The 16185-nt window shown below is 45.9% G+C and overlaps 1 protein-coding gene across 2 annotated transcripts in view; it reads right to left on the reverse strand.

Moving 5' to 3' along the window:
* Positions 1-16185, reverse strand: part of SEMA4F (ssemaphorin 4F) — a 158981-nt gene that overhangs the window by 81166 nt on the left and 61630 nt on the right. The window contains exon 3 of one of the 2 annotated variants that reach the window (XM_045018811.1): positions 10770-10833. In XM_045018811.1, the coding sequence (XP_044874746.1) occupies positions 10770-10833 (64 nt within the window). Of the gene's footprint in view, positions 1-10761; positions 10834-16185 lie in introns of both variants that reach the window. The other variant, XM_045018810.1, reaches the window with a different exon arrangement.

A 16185-nucleotide genomic window follows, 5' to 3' on the forward strand; every position in this document is an offset into this window, starting at 1 on the left:
CAGTCATAGACCTCTATCATATCCCGCCCCCCCCCCCAGTCATCTCTTTTCCAAACTGAAAAGTCCCAGTCTTATTAATCTCTCCTCATTCAGAAGACTCCCTAATAATTTTTGTTGCCCTTTTCTGAACCTTTTCCAATTTCAAGATGGGGTGACCAGATATGCACACAGTATTCAATATGTGGGTGTACTGTGGATTTATATAGAGGCAATATGATATTTTCTGGCTTATATCTATCCCTTTCCTAATGATTCCCAACATTCTGTTCGCTTTTTTGACTGCCGTTGCACATTGAGTGGATGTTTTCAGAGAACTATCCACAATGATTCCAAGATCTTTCTTGAGTGGTAACAGCTAATTTAGACCCCATCATTTTATATGTATAGTTGGGATTATGTTTTCCAGTGTGCATTACTTTGCATTTATCAACAATGAATTTCATCTGCCATTTTTGTTGCCCAGTCACCCAGTTTTGTGAGATTCCCTTTTAACTCTTCGCAGTCTGCTTTGGATTTAACTATCTTGAGTAGTTTTGTGTCATCTGCAAATTTTGTCACCTCACTGTTCACCCTTTTTCCCCGATCATTTATGAATATGTTGAATAGCACTCGTCCCAGTACAGATCCCTGGGGGACACCCTATTTACCTCTCTCCATTCTGAAAACTGACCATTTATTCCTACCCTTTGTTTCCTGTCTTTTAATCAGTTACTGCTCCATGAGAGGACCTCCCCTCTTATCCCATGACAGCTTACTTTGCTTAAGAGCCTTTGGTGAGGTCAAAGGCTTTCTGAAAAATCTAAGTACACTATATCCACTGGAGCCCCCTTGTCCACATGCTTGTTGACCCCCTCAAAGAATTCCAGTAGATTGGTGAGGCATGGCCTTTCTTTACAAAAATCATGCCGACTCTTCCCCAACAAATCGTGTTTATCTATGTGTCTGACAATTCTGTTCTTTACTATAGTTTCAAACAATTTGTCTGGTACTGAAGTTAGGCTCACCAGCCTGCAATTGCCAGGATTGTATCTGGAGTCTTTTTTACAAATTGGCGTCACATTAGGTACCCTTTAGCCATCCAATACAGAAGCTGATTTAAATCCTGGGTGAGAGAAAATGAAGAAATTCTGCCCTGTTTTGCTACAACAGGATCCTTTGATCCCTGGTCATGCAGTGCACTATCCAATGAACTGCCTGGGGCAAGGATGGGGTGGGCCTGCCATGTCCTCTGTACAGTATAAAGCACACCGCTGGTTCTCAGACCCGAAGCCTAATAAACATTTACTGTTCTCAGGGCCCAGTGTCACCCCACGCCCTGTTCTAAGCCAAACAGACCATGCAGCAACTCTCAAGGCTCCTGTAGCCCTAGGGCTCAAAAAGCAGGTGGGATTGGCTGGGAAAGCCTGAGGGGCAGGGCAGAGAGACTATCATAAAAGAAATATTGCCACGGTACAAGGGACAGCCAGCACCGGCTAGCAATAATGTTTTTAAAACTTTAGAAAATGGTACCAGGTTCGAATTGCAGCAAGACCAGAGGTTTATTATTATTCAAAACAAGTGTCCTACTAGAGACAAATTGAAGCATATGTACAGGAGGAAATGCAAACGCCCAGGGTAAATTCTTCTGCTTCTTTCTTTTTGTGCTAATAAAAGTAATCAGAAATAAAACAGAAGTAGGGAGAGGGTCAGAGAAATTCAATGAGAAAAACTTGATTGAATCCAGCTCACCAAATGGAGTCCTGATGCTTGCAACCCTGTCCCATCCTACCTTCCTCTTCTCCCTACGACTGTTGGATAAACCCACTTGCTAGGTCTGGTCTTAAAATGTAGCTCCCAATCCTGCCAACAGCTACATGAGTATGTCAAAGATTTGCTACCGCAGAGCGCCGCCTCATTGTGAGACCCAGCATTGCAGCCCCACTCTCCACCTTATGACTTTGATGATCTGTGCAGTGACTTGGCCCAGCAGCCTGGTCAGGCTAAGCATCCCACTAGGAAAATTAGTGATTTCTTTTGACTGAGGTGGTAAATTAAAGACCAAGAAACTCAGACGCTTCCCACAGTGAGAGAACAGGCTTTGCCAGGTTCAAGAGGCTATTTTTCAAATCAAATTATGAATGTTTGAAAATGTGCCACCAACATTTGTTTGGAAGGAAATCGCTGGTACACAGACACTACGGCGGTGGGCACCTCACCCAGCCTGAGCACTGAAATTTGCTATTATTGCCCTCAAAATGTGTGTGGCCGAACCACAATTTAAAGGCAGGAGCATCAATAAACTTCTTATCACCACAGCAGAGCTGCCGGGCTTACCCCTAACACTCCTTCTCCCCCACCAGATCGACATGTAGAAGTGGAGGTCTGGCAGCAACCCAGTTCCTATTCACAGTCAGATTCAGACAGCGTCCAGGGGATTAACTGTCTCAGAACACAAGGCTCATCTGACCAGAACAGGGATGCATGAAGCCTGGTTATTCACCGGACAGGAGCTAGCACCAGGTGCTTCAGAGGAAGGTAGGAGCACCCCCCTGCAGACAGTAAAGGGCTAACCTGCCAGAAGGTAAGCTGTGGGTTATACATAAAGCAGGAGGGTCTATCCCTTGCGCATATTTATGTTTATCCAGTTGCTAGGAAAAGGCAGGTGTTAGTAATGGGAGATTCGATCATTAGAAACATAGATAGCTGGGTTTGTGATGACCGGGAGAACCATATGGTGACTTGTCTGCCTGGTGCAAAGGTTGCGGATCTCTCGAGGCATCTAGACAGACTTATGTGTAGTGCTGGGGAGGAGCCGGTGGTCGTGGTACATGTAAGTACAAATGACATAGGGAAGGGTAGGAGAGATGTCCTGGAAGCCAAATTTAGGCTGCTAGGGAAGAGACTGAAATCCAGGACCTCTATGGTGGCAGTCTCAGAAATGCTCCCAGTTCCACGCGCAGGGCCAGGTAGGCAGGCAGAGCTTCAGAGTCTCAATGTGTGGATGAGACGATGGTGTAGAGAGGAGGGGTTTACATTCATTAGGAACTGGAAAAACTTTTGGGATGGGGGGAGCCTATACAGGAGAGATGGGCTCCACCTAAACCAGAGTGGAACCAGACTGCTGGCACTAAACATTAAAAAAGTTGTAGAGCAGTTTTTAAACTAGGAGATGGGGGAAAGCCGACTGCTGCAGAGGAGCATGTGGATCGGACACAGACTTCTCTTAGGGGAGAGTCTAATGATAGAGAATCTCCAGGTTATAGTCAGGAGCAGAGGACGGAAGAGGATAATGTAAGGGCCGGATCAGATGATAAACAGTCACATAAAAAAGAATCTGGCACATCAGAAAAGGGCAGACAAATAAACAGGGACAAGTTTTTAAAGTGCTTGTACACAAATGCTAGAAGTCTAAATAATAAGATGGGTGAACTAGAGTGCCTTGTGATAAAGGAGGATATTGATATAATAGGCATCAGAGAAACATGGTGGACTGAGAGCAATCAGTGGGACACAATCATTCCTGGGTACAAAATATATCGGAAGGACAGAACAGGTCGTGCAGGGTGGGGGGGAGTGGCACTATATGTGAAAGAAAATGTAGAATCAAATGAAGTAAAAATCTTAAGCGAATCCACATGTTCCATAGAATCTCTATGGGTAGAAATTTCATGCTCTAAGAAGAATATAACATTAGGGATCTATTATCGACCACCTGACCAGGATAGTGATAGTGATGATGAAATGCTAAGGGAAATTAGAGAGGCTATCAAAATTAAGAACTCAATAATAGTGGGGGATTTCAATTATCCCCATATTGACTGGGAACATTTCACTTCAGGACAAAATGCAGAGATAAAATTTCTCGATACTTTAAATGACTGCTTCATGGAGCAGCTGGTACGGGAACCCACAAGGGGAGAGGCAACTCTAGATTTAATCCTGAGTGGAGCGCAGGAGCTGGTCCAAGAGGTAATTATAACAGGACCGCTTGGAAATAGTGACCATAATACAATAGCATTCAACATCCCTGTGGTGGGAAAAACATCTTAACAGCCCAACACCGTGGAATTTAATTTCAAAAGGGGGTTAGTTAAACAGAAGTTAAACGGTACAGTGACTAAAGTGAAATCCCTGCAAGCTGCATGGGCTCTTTTTAAAGACACCTGTAGCAGGGTGGTCCCCTGCTTCTGCCCTGAGGGGTAAAGACAGCCCTGGGAGGGGGCGGTGGCTGGAGAAAGCAGCTTTAGGCTGGGCTGATTGGGGGAAGTGGCTGCAGCTGGGGCCACGCCCCAAACAGACGCAGCTGGCGCTATAAAGGCAGAGAAGCCAGGGACAGACAAGAATCTTCCTCTGCCTGTAGAGGGAGATGGGCCTGGTGGCAGGGAGCTAGAGACAGGTACCTGAGTGAAGCAGGGCTGGAGAAAGGCAGAGGAGCTGGGGAGCTCCAGCCTGGAAAGGCCCAGGCTGCGGCCTAGCATAAGGCCAACAGGTACTGGGGGTTGCAGAGGGCAGCCCACGGGTAGGCCAAGGCAGCAGGTCCAAACCCTCCTTGCCAGTGATGAGTAGGCTGATACTGCAGTCTGCCCCAGGGCGCAGGGGCTAGACAATGACTGGCAGTAGCCATATACTGAGGCAAGGTGGGGATAGTGGGTGGGGGTTCCCCAGGGAGGGGAGACCCTAAGACTGAGGGATTACTGCCAGGGGGCAGCACCCCAGATAAAAGGGCACCAGGGTCCAGGGAGGGACACGGGGGCCAGAGGACAGGCGGATCACTGGCCTGCAGAGGGTGCTCCAGAGCTGAATCAAGCTAATTCCCAGAAGTCACCAGCAGGAGGCACGCAGGGGTGAGTCTGCTCATCTACAACACCATAATAGAGGCCCAACTTCAATGTATACCCCAAATTAAGAAACACAGTAAAAGAACTAAAAAAGAGCCACCCTGGCTTAACAACCATGTAAAAGAAGCAGTGAGAGATAAAAAGACTTCCTTTAAAAAGTGGAAGTCAAATCCTAGTGAGGCAAATAGAAAGGAGCATAAACACTGCCAAATTAAGTGCAAGAGTGTAATAAGAAAAGCCAAAAAGGAGTTTGAAGAACGGCTAGCCAAAAACTCCAAAGGTGGTAATAAAATGTTTAAGTACATCAGAAGCAGGAAGCCTGCTAAACAACCAGTGGGGCCCCTTGGTGATCGAGATACAAAAGGAGCGCTTAAAGACGATAAAGTCATTGCGGAGAAACTAAATGGATTCTTTGCTTCAGATTTCACGGCTGAGGATGTTAGGGAGATTTCCAAACCTGAGCTGGCTTTTTGTGGGTGACAAATCTGAGGAACTGTCACAGATTGAAGTAGCAAAGAGTCCTGTGGCACCTTATAGACTAACAGACAGAGCATGAGCTTTCGTGGGTGAATACCCACTTCGTCGGATGCATGTAGTGGAAGTTTCCAGGGGCAGGTATATATATGCAAGCCAGAAGCAGGTCTCTAGCCTGCCCCTGGAAACTTCCAGTACATGCATCCGACGAAGTGGGTATTCACCCACGAAAGCTCATGCTCCAATACGTCTGATAGTCTATAAAGTGCCACAGGACTCTTTGCAGCTTTCACAGATCCAGACTAACACGGCTACCCCTCTGATACAGATTGAAGTGTCACTAGAGGAGGTTTTGGAATTAATTGATAAACTCAACATTAACAAGTCACCCGGACCAGATGGCATTCACCCAAGAGTTCTGAAAGAACTCAAATGTGAAGTTGCGGAACTATTAACTAAGGTTTGTAACCTGTCCTTTAAATCGGCTTCGGTACCCAATGACTGGAAGTTAGCTAATGTAACGCCAATATTTAAAAAGGGCTCTAGGGGTGATCCTGGCAATTACAGACCGGTAAGTCTAACATCAGTACCGGGCAAATTAGTCAAAACAATAGTTAAGAATAAAATTGTCAGACACGTAGAAAAACAAACTGTTGAGCAATAGTCAACATGGTTTCTGTAAAGGGAAATCGTGTCATACTAATCTATTAGAGTTCTTTGAAAGGGTCAAGAAACGTGGACAAAGGGATCCGGTGGACATAGTGTACTTAGATTTCCAGAAAGCCTTTGACAAGGTCCCTCACCAAAGGCTGTTACATAAATTAAGCTGTCACGGGATAAAAGGGAAGGTCCTTTCATGGATTGAGAACTGGTTAAAAGACAGGGAACAAAGGGTAGGAATTAATGGTAAATTCTCAGAATGGAGAGGGATAACTAGTGGTGTTCCCCAAGGGTCAGTCCTAGGACCAATCCTATTCAACGTATTCATCAATGATCTGGAGAAAGGGGTAAACAGTGAGGTGGCAAAGTTTGCAGATGATACTAAACTGCCCAAGATAGTTAAGACCAAAGCAGACTGTGAAGAACTTCAAAAAGATCTCACAAATCTAAGTGATTGGGCAACAAAATGGCAAATGAAATTTCATGTGGATAAATGTAAAGTAATGCACATTGGAAAAAATAACCCCAACTATACATATAATATGATGGGGGGCTAATTTAGCTACAACGAGTCAGGAAAAAGATCTTGGAGTCATCGTGGATAGTTCTCTGAAGATGTCCACGCAGTGTGCAGAAGCGGTCAAAAAAGCAAACAATGTTAGGAATCATTAAAAAGCGGATAGAAAATAAGACTGAGAATATATTATTGCCCTTATATAAATCGATGGTATGCCCATATCTCGAATACTGCATACAGATGTGGTCTCCTCAACTCAAAAAAGATATACTGACACTAGAAAAGGTTCAGAAAAGGGCAACTAAAATGATTAGAGGTTTGGAGATGGTCCCATATGAGGAAAGATTAAAGAGGCTAGGACTCTTCAGCTTGGAAGAGAAGAGACTAAGGGGGGATATGATAGAGGTATATAAAATCATGAGTGATGTGGAGAAAGTAGATAAGGAAAAGTTATTTACTTATTCCCATAATACAAGAACTAGGGGTCACCAAATGAAATTCATAGGCAGTAGGTTTAAACAAATAAAAGGAAGTTGTTCTTCACACAGAGCACAGTCAAGCTGTGGAATGCCTTACCTGAGGAGGTTGTGACGGCTAGGACTATAACAGCACTTAAAAGAGGACTGCATAAATTCATGGTGGTTAAGTCCATAAATGGCTATTAGCCAGGACGGGTAAGGAATGGTGTCCCTAGCCTCTGTTTGTCAGAGGATGGAGATGGATGGCAGGAGAGAGATCACTTGATCACTGCCTGTTAGGTTCACCCCCTCTGGGGCACCTGGATTGGCCACTGTCGGTAGACAGGATACTGGGCTAGATGGATCTTTGGTCTGACCTGGTACGGCCGTTCTTATGTTCTTATCAAATGTAAGTGGACTGTCTATCAGAGAAACATTCCACCTCTCTGAATCCTGAAAAGCTCTCAACTCCATGATATACTATGGCAAAGGGAGTCCACAGATTTATTGGATATTGTGTATAAAAAATTTCCTATGAGCTGTTTTAAATTGGTTTCCTTTTGATTTCATTGACTGCTTCCTTGTCTGTACTGGGAGAGGATAAACAGGATTCTCTATCTAGCACTCATCTAGACAGTGATTTATTTGCATGACAATAGCACCCACAATGTGCTAGGTGCTTTTCCAAAGTACAGAGTAAAGTCCCTGCCCCTAAGAACTCACAAAACCTCTCTCACGTCCTCTTTCACTAGCCTCCTCTACTAATTAAACATAGTCCTAATCCTTTTACTATCGCCTCACAGGGAAGTCTATCTACATCCTAATCATTTGCCACCCATTCCCCCACACACCCTCTACTTCTTTGTTTAACTCCCCTCCAACCCTTCCCCGCCCCCACACACCTTTTCTATACCGGGTGAACAGAACTGAGTCTGATAACCCAGTGAGGGTATGCCATTGATTCCTATCATGGCATTACAACATTCTGGGTATCCTTTGCACCCCAGAATGCAAATAAAATATCCTGCCATACCTTTACTTGTTTTTATTCTGTATTATTTGTATTATAAGGTTACCGAACGTACTCAACTGAGATTAGGGTCCCATTGTTCTGGGTGCCGTACATGCCCCTGGAAAGACAACCACTGCCTCAGAGCCTGAAGTCTAAACAGGAGACAGATATGGAAGGTGAAACAGGCACAGAGAAGTGAAGTGACTTAACCAAGGTCACTTGGCAGGTAAATGGCAGAGCCCAGGTCTCTTGCCTCCCAGCCCCATGCCCATCCACTAGATTAGACTACCTCCTCTGACACTTATCAGGGAGAAAGAACTGATTCAAGAATGAAAAACCAGAAAGGACTAGAGAGGCTGAGGGCAGGTATAATGCCCAGGTCTCAGAGACCTTCACTGAGTGCTTGGCCCCTCACTACAGCCAGAGAGGGACTGGCCTCAGAACAGAGAGGGTTGTGACAGGCAGAGTTTATTGCTGGTGCTGGAAAAGATCAAAACCTTCAAGGGAATGAAGTTCAAAGAGCACTAATGCAGTAAGCCTGGTCTCGCTGATGACAGAAATTCGATTGGCAAGCTAGGAGCATATGAAAATGGGCTCATAATGGAAACAGCTTTGTAACCTGAGTTTACCAAGTACCATCAGACCTGGGAACTTTACTTCTATGCAGATGAAAGCCTAAACTGATTATTTTTGCATGAAATCAGTGCCCAGGATGAGCAGGAAAGGGAGCCAGGGGAAAGTGCAATCCACCAGCACTCTCCCAAGAAATGCCTCTCACACATATAGGATGGAGAACCGTATTTCGGGAATCAATGACTCTGAAAAGACGTTGTGGGTTATGATGGAAATCAGCTGAACATGAGCTCCCCATGTCACGTGGTGGCTCAGTGAGCAAATATGATTCTTGGATGTATGAACAGAGGAATATAGAGTAGGAGCTGGGAGGTGATCTTACCCATATATACAGCATTAGTGAGACTATTACTGGTTACAGTTCTGGTTCCTGAAAGGGCAGTTGACAACTGAAAAGGAGAGCTACAAAAATGAGTGAAAGTCTGAAAAACCTGCCTTATAGTGAGAGATTGAAGAAGCTCAATTTGCTTAGCTTAACAAACAGGGCTAAGAGGAGATCTGATCACTGTCTACAAGCACCTACATCGGGAGAAGATTTCTGATGGTAAACTGCTTTTTAAAACTAGTAGATAAAGGCAGAACAGTAACCAATCAATGGCTGAAAACTGAATCTAGACAAATTCAGACTAGAAATAAGGCGTAATTTTCCACAGTGAGGATGATTAACCATTGGGATAATTTACCTGGGGACAGTGGATTTTCCGTCACTTGAAGATTGTATAACCAAAGCCAAAAAGGGATTTTAGGTATACTGCGTCCGCATCGGTCAGTGACCAATCTTCTGGCAGTAATCTTAGGGGAGAGGTGTGACATTACACCCCACGTTCTTTATGGAAATGATACGAATATGGTATAACTAAGATTACTTTATGCAAGATGGGTCTTGTAAGATATCATTGGAAAAGTAATAATTTACCGAATTTGTTTATCCAATTTGTATGCATGTATCATTTTTGTATCTGAAGCTGGGAATATTGACCATGTCTCTGTATTTCAAATGTGCTACATTGGATGAGGCCAAACAATGTTAGTGGTTTATTGAAGAAATGTACACGAGCATAAGAATTATCCCAGGAACTGTCTGCACTAGCAACCTCTCAGAGATAGCACTGCCCCAGCAGCAGACAGTGTGACTGGCCCAGGGGGCTGCCTGAGTTGCTCAAGTGGCCCACAGGCAAGACGCACCGGCCACTGCAGAACTCTCAGAAGTCATGGAATCTGTGACTTCTGTGACAAACTCGCAGCCTTAATCATATTATCCTCTTACTTCTTTATTAACTGAGCCCTCTATCAGCCACTCCATTATCTTGCCTGGGATCAACATCAGACTGACAGGCCTATAATTACCCGGGTCATCCTGTTTTCCCCTTCTTAAAAATTGCCACATTAGCTGTCTCCCAGTTTCCTGGAACTTCCCGAGTGCTCCAAGACTTAATGAAAATCAACATTAATGGTCCAGCGAGCTTCTCATCCAGCTCTTTTAACTTGTATCCAAGAGTTTTATCTGGACCAGGTGATTTAAATATATCTGACTTTAATAGCTTCTGCCTTAACATCTTCCAGAGATACAACTGGAATGGAAAGAGTGTTATAACCATATGATGAGATTGTATCGTCTGTTTTTCCTCAAATACAGAACAGAAATAGTTACTGAATAGTTTGGCCTTTACTGAATTACCATTGTCAGGATTATTTTTGTTCCTAATATATTTTAAGAACTCCTTATTGCCCTTAAATCTGCTGGCCATATAGATTTCTCCTTGTGACATTGTACTTCCCTAATCAGTTGTCTATAATTCCTAACTTCTTATTTACATTCATTACTATCAATTTCCCCTTTCTTCCATGTGTTATATACTGTATTTTTGTAGGTGTCTTCCCTCTAAGCCAGGCAAGTTTTGTAACCAGGATGGCCTTCTTCCTCAAAGATCACACTGAACATAGGCTGCTGTTTTAGGACCAAATGTGACCCACACATTGCCCTGGAGCCCCTAGGAGAAGGAAAGCAGTCTAGAACATGGAGGGCAGGGGACTGGACTCAATGACCTCTCGAGGTCCCTTCCAGTCCTAGAATCTATGAATCTATGGTCCTGACTCAGCCTCCTTCTGCGTACATTCAGAGCCTATAGCCTGGTGACCCAGCATACTGTGAAAAGAACTACAAGGGGCTACCCCACAACCCTGCCCTACCCCGGTACCTGCCTCTTTTTTCCCCTTCCTTGTGCAGGAATCTCGATGATTCTTAGGCACTTCCCAGGAGATCTGAAAAAAAGCAAGAAACTTCAATGTCAATTATCCTTCCAGCACTGCAGGACACCTGCCCTCAGCACTGCCTGTGCTGCACACAGGACTGGGGCCCACCCTGTTGGGCACTGCACAGACACTGGGGAGACACTCCTTGACCAAACAGCTGACAAACCCAGACAGGAGGAAAGAGCAGCCAAAGCCAACATGGACACCTTCACTGTCACAGATTCTAATCCCAGAACAGACCACTGTGATCCTTTAGTCTGGTTTCCCATGCAGCACAGGCCAGAGAACATCAACACAACCATTCCCATTGAACCAGAGCATATATTTTAAGTAAGAGCCCTTTACCCCAGCTCAGACTCAGCCCATCCATAGTTAACTGCTTGACTGCTGACAGCTGATGTATGCAGTGTTGCTGTAGCTGGGTTGGTCCTAGGGTATTGGAGACACAAGGAGAGTGAGGTAATACCTTGTATTGGACCAACTTCTGCTGGTGAGAGAGACGAGCTTTCAAGCTACATGGAGCTCTTGTTTAGGTCTGGGAAAAACACTCAGAGTGCAGGAGTAGATCTTGAGGGGGCCACAAATGTGGTGGTGGGGGGGAGAAAACAGTGTGAGAAGCTGCCCGACAGGCAGACAAGTTGGAGTTTGAGGGGGGTAACAATAAGATGAGAAAGAAGAGAAGCGGGGGTCTAGGGGAGGGCTGGGAAGAGAGCCAAAGGGGAGGACAAAGACATTGATTTGATGCAGTAGAACATGGGGAGCCAACAGAGGGACCTGTGGAAGGGGTAGGTTTTTCCAAGTGCCTGGCCAGTAAGATGATCCCAGCAGCTGCATTTGAATGGAGCAGAGTGCATGAGGTGTGGGGTGAGTGTCCAGGAGGCTGGAGAGGAGGGAATTACAGAGATAATGGTGGAGAGGGGCCAGGAGGGTTTTCCCAGTGTGAACAGAGAAAAAGGCTGGATCTTAGAAGTGTTATTTAGGAAAAACAGTCTGGGTATGAGGGGAGAGGAAGGCGTCTAAGGTGACAATCAGGTGACAGGGAGGATGGGGTGTTTTCAAGGGAAGATCAGGAGCTTGGTTTTGGCAGGTGAGACAGAGAGATGTGCTGAAGTGTGTGATGGATGGAGGGAGACAGGAGCAGAGCAGCAAGATCTGCGAGACATCAGCACAAGGATGGTAGCTGAAGCTGGGTCAGCAGACGAGGTCACCTAGCAAGAAGGTGTTAAAAGAGAGAGAGAAGAGAAAAAGAAAGAGAAAAGTCCAGAGTCGAGCCCTATGGAGTCCCATGGCAAGAGGGTGGGAGAGGAGCAGTAGAATCATAGAATATCAGGGTTGGAAGGGACCTCAGGAGGTATCTAGTCCAACCCCCTGCTCAAAGCAGGACCAATTCCCAACTAAATCATCCCAGCCAGGGCTTTGTCAAGCCTGACCTTAAAAACCTCTAAGGAAGGAGATTCCACCATCTCCCTAGGTAACCCATTCCAATGCTTCACCACTCTCTGAGTGAAAAAGTTTTTCCTAATATCCAACCTAAACCTCTCCCACTGTAGCTTGAGACCATTACTCCTTGTTCTGTCAAAGCCAAGAGACAGGAGGATCCAGGACAAGATAGTACTGTAGAAGCCATGGGAGGGCAGAATTACATGGAGGAGAGTGCAATCGATGGTGCCAAAAGCAACTGAGCTGTCAAGGAGGATGGGGCAAGAGTCCCGCCAAGGCCTGACCATGAAGCCAGGGTGACAGCAGCTTCAGGATTTGGGAGAAGGGGATCCAGTATGGAACTGAGGCAGAGCAGCCGGGGGCATGAAGACAAGAGGCATGGAGACCAGAGCATGTTCGTATTGTCCAAGAAGAGGGCAGGAAGCTGTGGTGAGGGAGTTTAGCAGCCAGGAGGTGTTGAGGTCAATGCGGAGGAGCTAGAGGTAGAAAATGAGCGAGGGACCTCACAGTGAATCATTTCCTTTGCACAGTCTCACAAGATCATACAGAGAGGGGGGAGGTAGTCCTAGGTTGTGAGTAGGCAACAGTGTCAAATGTCTGCAGGAGTACTGCCAATTGCAGAGACAGAGGAGGAGAGAGTGAATTTGTCTGTGCAGTTGTGAAGTTCTCCCCAGAGTGGTTGGCACCACAGGAGTGGAAGCAGACGGATGGGCTTTGCTGTGAGAGAGATGTGCACAGGACATTGGGGCAAAGGCAGGGGGGATTAAGTTAAATCACCCATGTTAATCTCTTTTGCTTTTGTACTTTAGTTATTTTTCTAAAGAAAGGTTGATCATCACTGGCTGATGGCCATTAAAACATGTTGATGATTTGTAACTAAATATAGCCTTTACACTAAATTTGGCATTTTTTGCTAACCAGGAGGATACACTGTATCAATACAAATTTATTTAAGCAATTATATAGATTAATTTACATTTATTCAGTTTCAATTTTTTTTTTAACTTTTTTATGATATTAGAAAATGGTGAATGATGCATATGTAACAAGATTGACTCCCCCCCCCACACACACACACATGATTTGTGTCAAGCTCTATTTGGATGGAAAGTCAAATTCAATTAATACACACAAAAACAGTATTTAAAATAATTTATTAGTTAAATAAAACTACCTTAAATGTGCAGGATAAATAACCAAAAAAAAAAATCAGATTAACACGTTTTACATTTAAAGCTGATTTATTAAACAAAGGAAAATCTGTAGTTAGTGAATTGAATTCTTGTTTCTGGTCACCATATCCTTCAAAGTTTTCAAACTAGTAGACCTCATCCTCTCACATCTCATTTTTATCCATACATTAAAGGAGGAAAATCGGTTACTTTCCTGTTTTGCAACCATTGTTTTTGAGATGTGTTGCTCATGTCTACTCCACTCTGGTGTGTGCATTTGAACCTGAGTTTTCTCTGTAGCAGTACCTGCTGGGGCAGAGCATGTGCCCTGCACCTCCTTATGCTTCTTGCCAAGAATACAAAGGGCAGACACACCCTGACCCTCTCTCAGCTCCTTCGCACTGGAATAGCAATGAAATAGACTCTGAAGCAGAGGGAAAGGAGGGTGAGTGGTAGAACAGACACGTGCAAGAACATCTCAAAGAACAAGTTACAACACAGCAATAACCTTTCTTCGATTGATTGCACATGTCCATTCCACCTAGGTGACTCCCAAGCAGACTCTCAAGCGCGGGGGGGAGGCAGAGCTTGGAGTCTGTTTGAAAAGAGATTGCAGCACTGCTCTCCCAAGCCCATGTCAGCTCTAGAGGCTCAAGCAATAGCATAACGCTTAGTGGAAGTCTGTGCTGACAACCAAGTTGCTGCTTTGCAAATGTCCAATATAGATACATTCCTTAAGAAGGCCAGTGAAGTTGCTTGGGCACTCTGAGAATGAGCTGTCAATTTGTGTGGGGTCAGGTGTTACCTACAACACAACAGCAGGTTAGCCAGTGAGAGTGTTTGAGTCGAAACTGCTGGTCACAGATTCATGGATTCCAAGGCCAGAAGGGACCATTGCGATCATCTAGTCTGACCTCCTGTACAACAGGCTGGAGAACCTCCCAAACCTAATTCCTAGAGCATACCTTCTGGAAAAATATCCACTCGATTTAAAAACTGTCAGGGATGGAGAATCCACCATGACCCCTGGGGGTGTATCGAAGTTCAATATTCAGCCCCTTTTCCGGGCCTGTTTTAACTCCCTTCCTCAGGGTTTAAACAAATTCCCCTCTCTGGGATTAGGCCACTCCACCTGTGGCTGATGGGGGGGGGAAGGGGGAGGGGAACACAGGCCTGCCCTCTACTCCAGGTCCCAACTCAGCTCCAGAGACCATATAAGTAGCAGCCCCCTGCTGTGTCCATATAACTAATTCCTACTGTTTCCCTGGGCCACTTCCCCACAGCCCCTCATCTTCTCCCTTAAATGAGACATCAGCCCTAAGGTAAGTCCCACCCAGGAGCAAATTCCTGCTCCTCTGGTCTCTGTCAGACTGACTCACACTGGCCCTGCAGCTCCTTTTATACGAGCTTTCTGGGCCCTAACTGGCTGCTTCTCTGCAGCCTCTTTCTGACTGACTGCCTCCCACACAGCTGCTCTGGTCAACTTGGAGGACTCACCTCCACTGCTCCTTTCTGGGACGGGGTGTGATAGGACCACAAGGCCTCCAGCAGGGGGCCTCTGGTCCTAATACAGTAACTCCTCAATTAACATTGTAGTTATGTTCTTGAAAAATGCAACTTTAAGTGAAACGATGTTAAGCGAATCCAATTTCCCCATAAGAATTAGTGTAAATAGTGGGGGGGTTAGGTTCCAGGGAAATTTTTTTTTGCCAGACAAAAGGCATTATATATATTTTAAACAAGCAATTTAATACTACAATGGAGGGAGGGGGGAAGAGTAGTGTGTATGTGCTGTGCGTTTACAAGCATACTGTACATACAGTACTATAGTTGGGAGGTGCCCCCGGCTCACCCCACACGGGCACAGCCCACTGGCACTGGAGATGAGGCAGGCAAGGAGGCTGAAGGTGCTGTAGGCTGGGAGAAGCACGTTGCGCAGCAGCGGCAGCTTCCCCTACTCTGCAAGCACCAGGGGTGGGGGCTCAACCCTTAGCCCACCCACTCCTCCCCTTCTCCCATCTTTGACCTGCCTCTTCTCCCCCCCACCTCCTCCCCCTTTACTTCCCATGCTACGTCTTCGCTCCTCCCCCACCCCCTTCCCTTCTAAATGCCACAAGCCAGCTGATTGCCGCCGGCAGGACGCAGGGGAGGGAGGGGGGAGGCACGCCGAGTCCTCGCTCCTCCCCCTTCCTCCTGCCTGGGGCAATCAGCTGGCTTGCGGCATTTAGGGTGCAGGAGGGAGGAGCGAGGACTCGGCAAGCAGGCTCTCCCTCTCTCCCCCCCGCCTCCTGCCCAGGGCAATCAGCTGGCTTGCGGCATTGGGGAGGCAGCGGGCAGCCTGCGTGGCAAGTCCTCGTTCCTCCCCCCTCCCGCCCCTGAAACGCCACAAGCCAGCTGATTGTTCCGGGGGGGGGAGGGGAAAGGCGCTGATCCGTGGGGTCTGCCAGCAGGTGGGACACGCTGTGGGGAGGGGGAGTGTAGGGAGGCTGCCAGCTGTGGAGAAAGCAGGAAGACAAACAACGTAAGAGTGGAGCATTGCACAACTTTAAATGAGCATGTTCCCTAGTTGATCAGCAACGAAACAACATTAACCAGGACGACTTAAAGTGAGGAGTTACTGTACACCCCATTGCAGAGACAAAACCAACAAAAGCACTATCTATGCTAACTATTTACACCAACTATGATCTATTATTTGCACACACAAAAAAAAAAAAAGTGAAAATCCTTACAAGCAGCTCCAACTTGT

Source organism: Mauremys mutica, chromosome 5 (genome assembly GCF_020497125.1).
Source record: "Mauremys mutica isolate MM-2020 ecotype Southern chromosome 5, ASM2049712v1, whole genome shotgun sequence".
Lineage (NCBI taxonomy): Eukaryota > Metazoa > Chordata > Testudines > Geoemydidae > Mauremys > Mauremys mutica.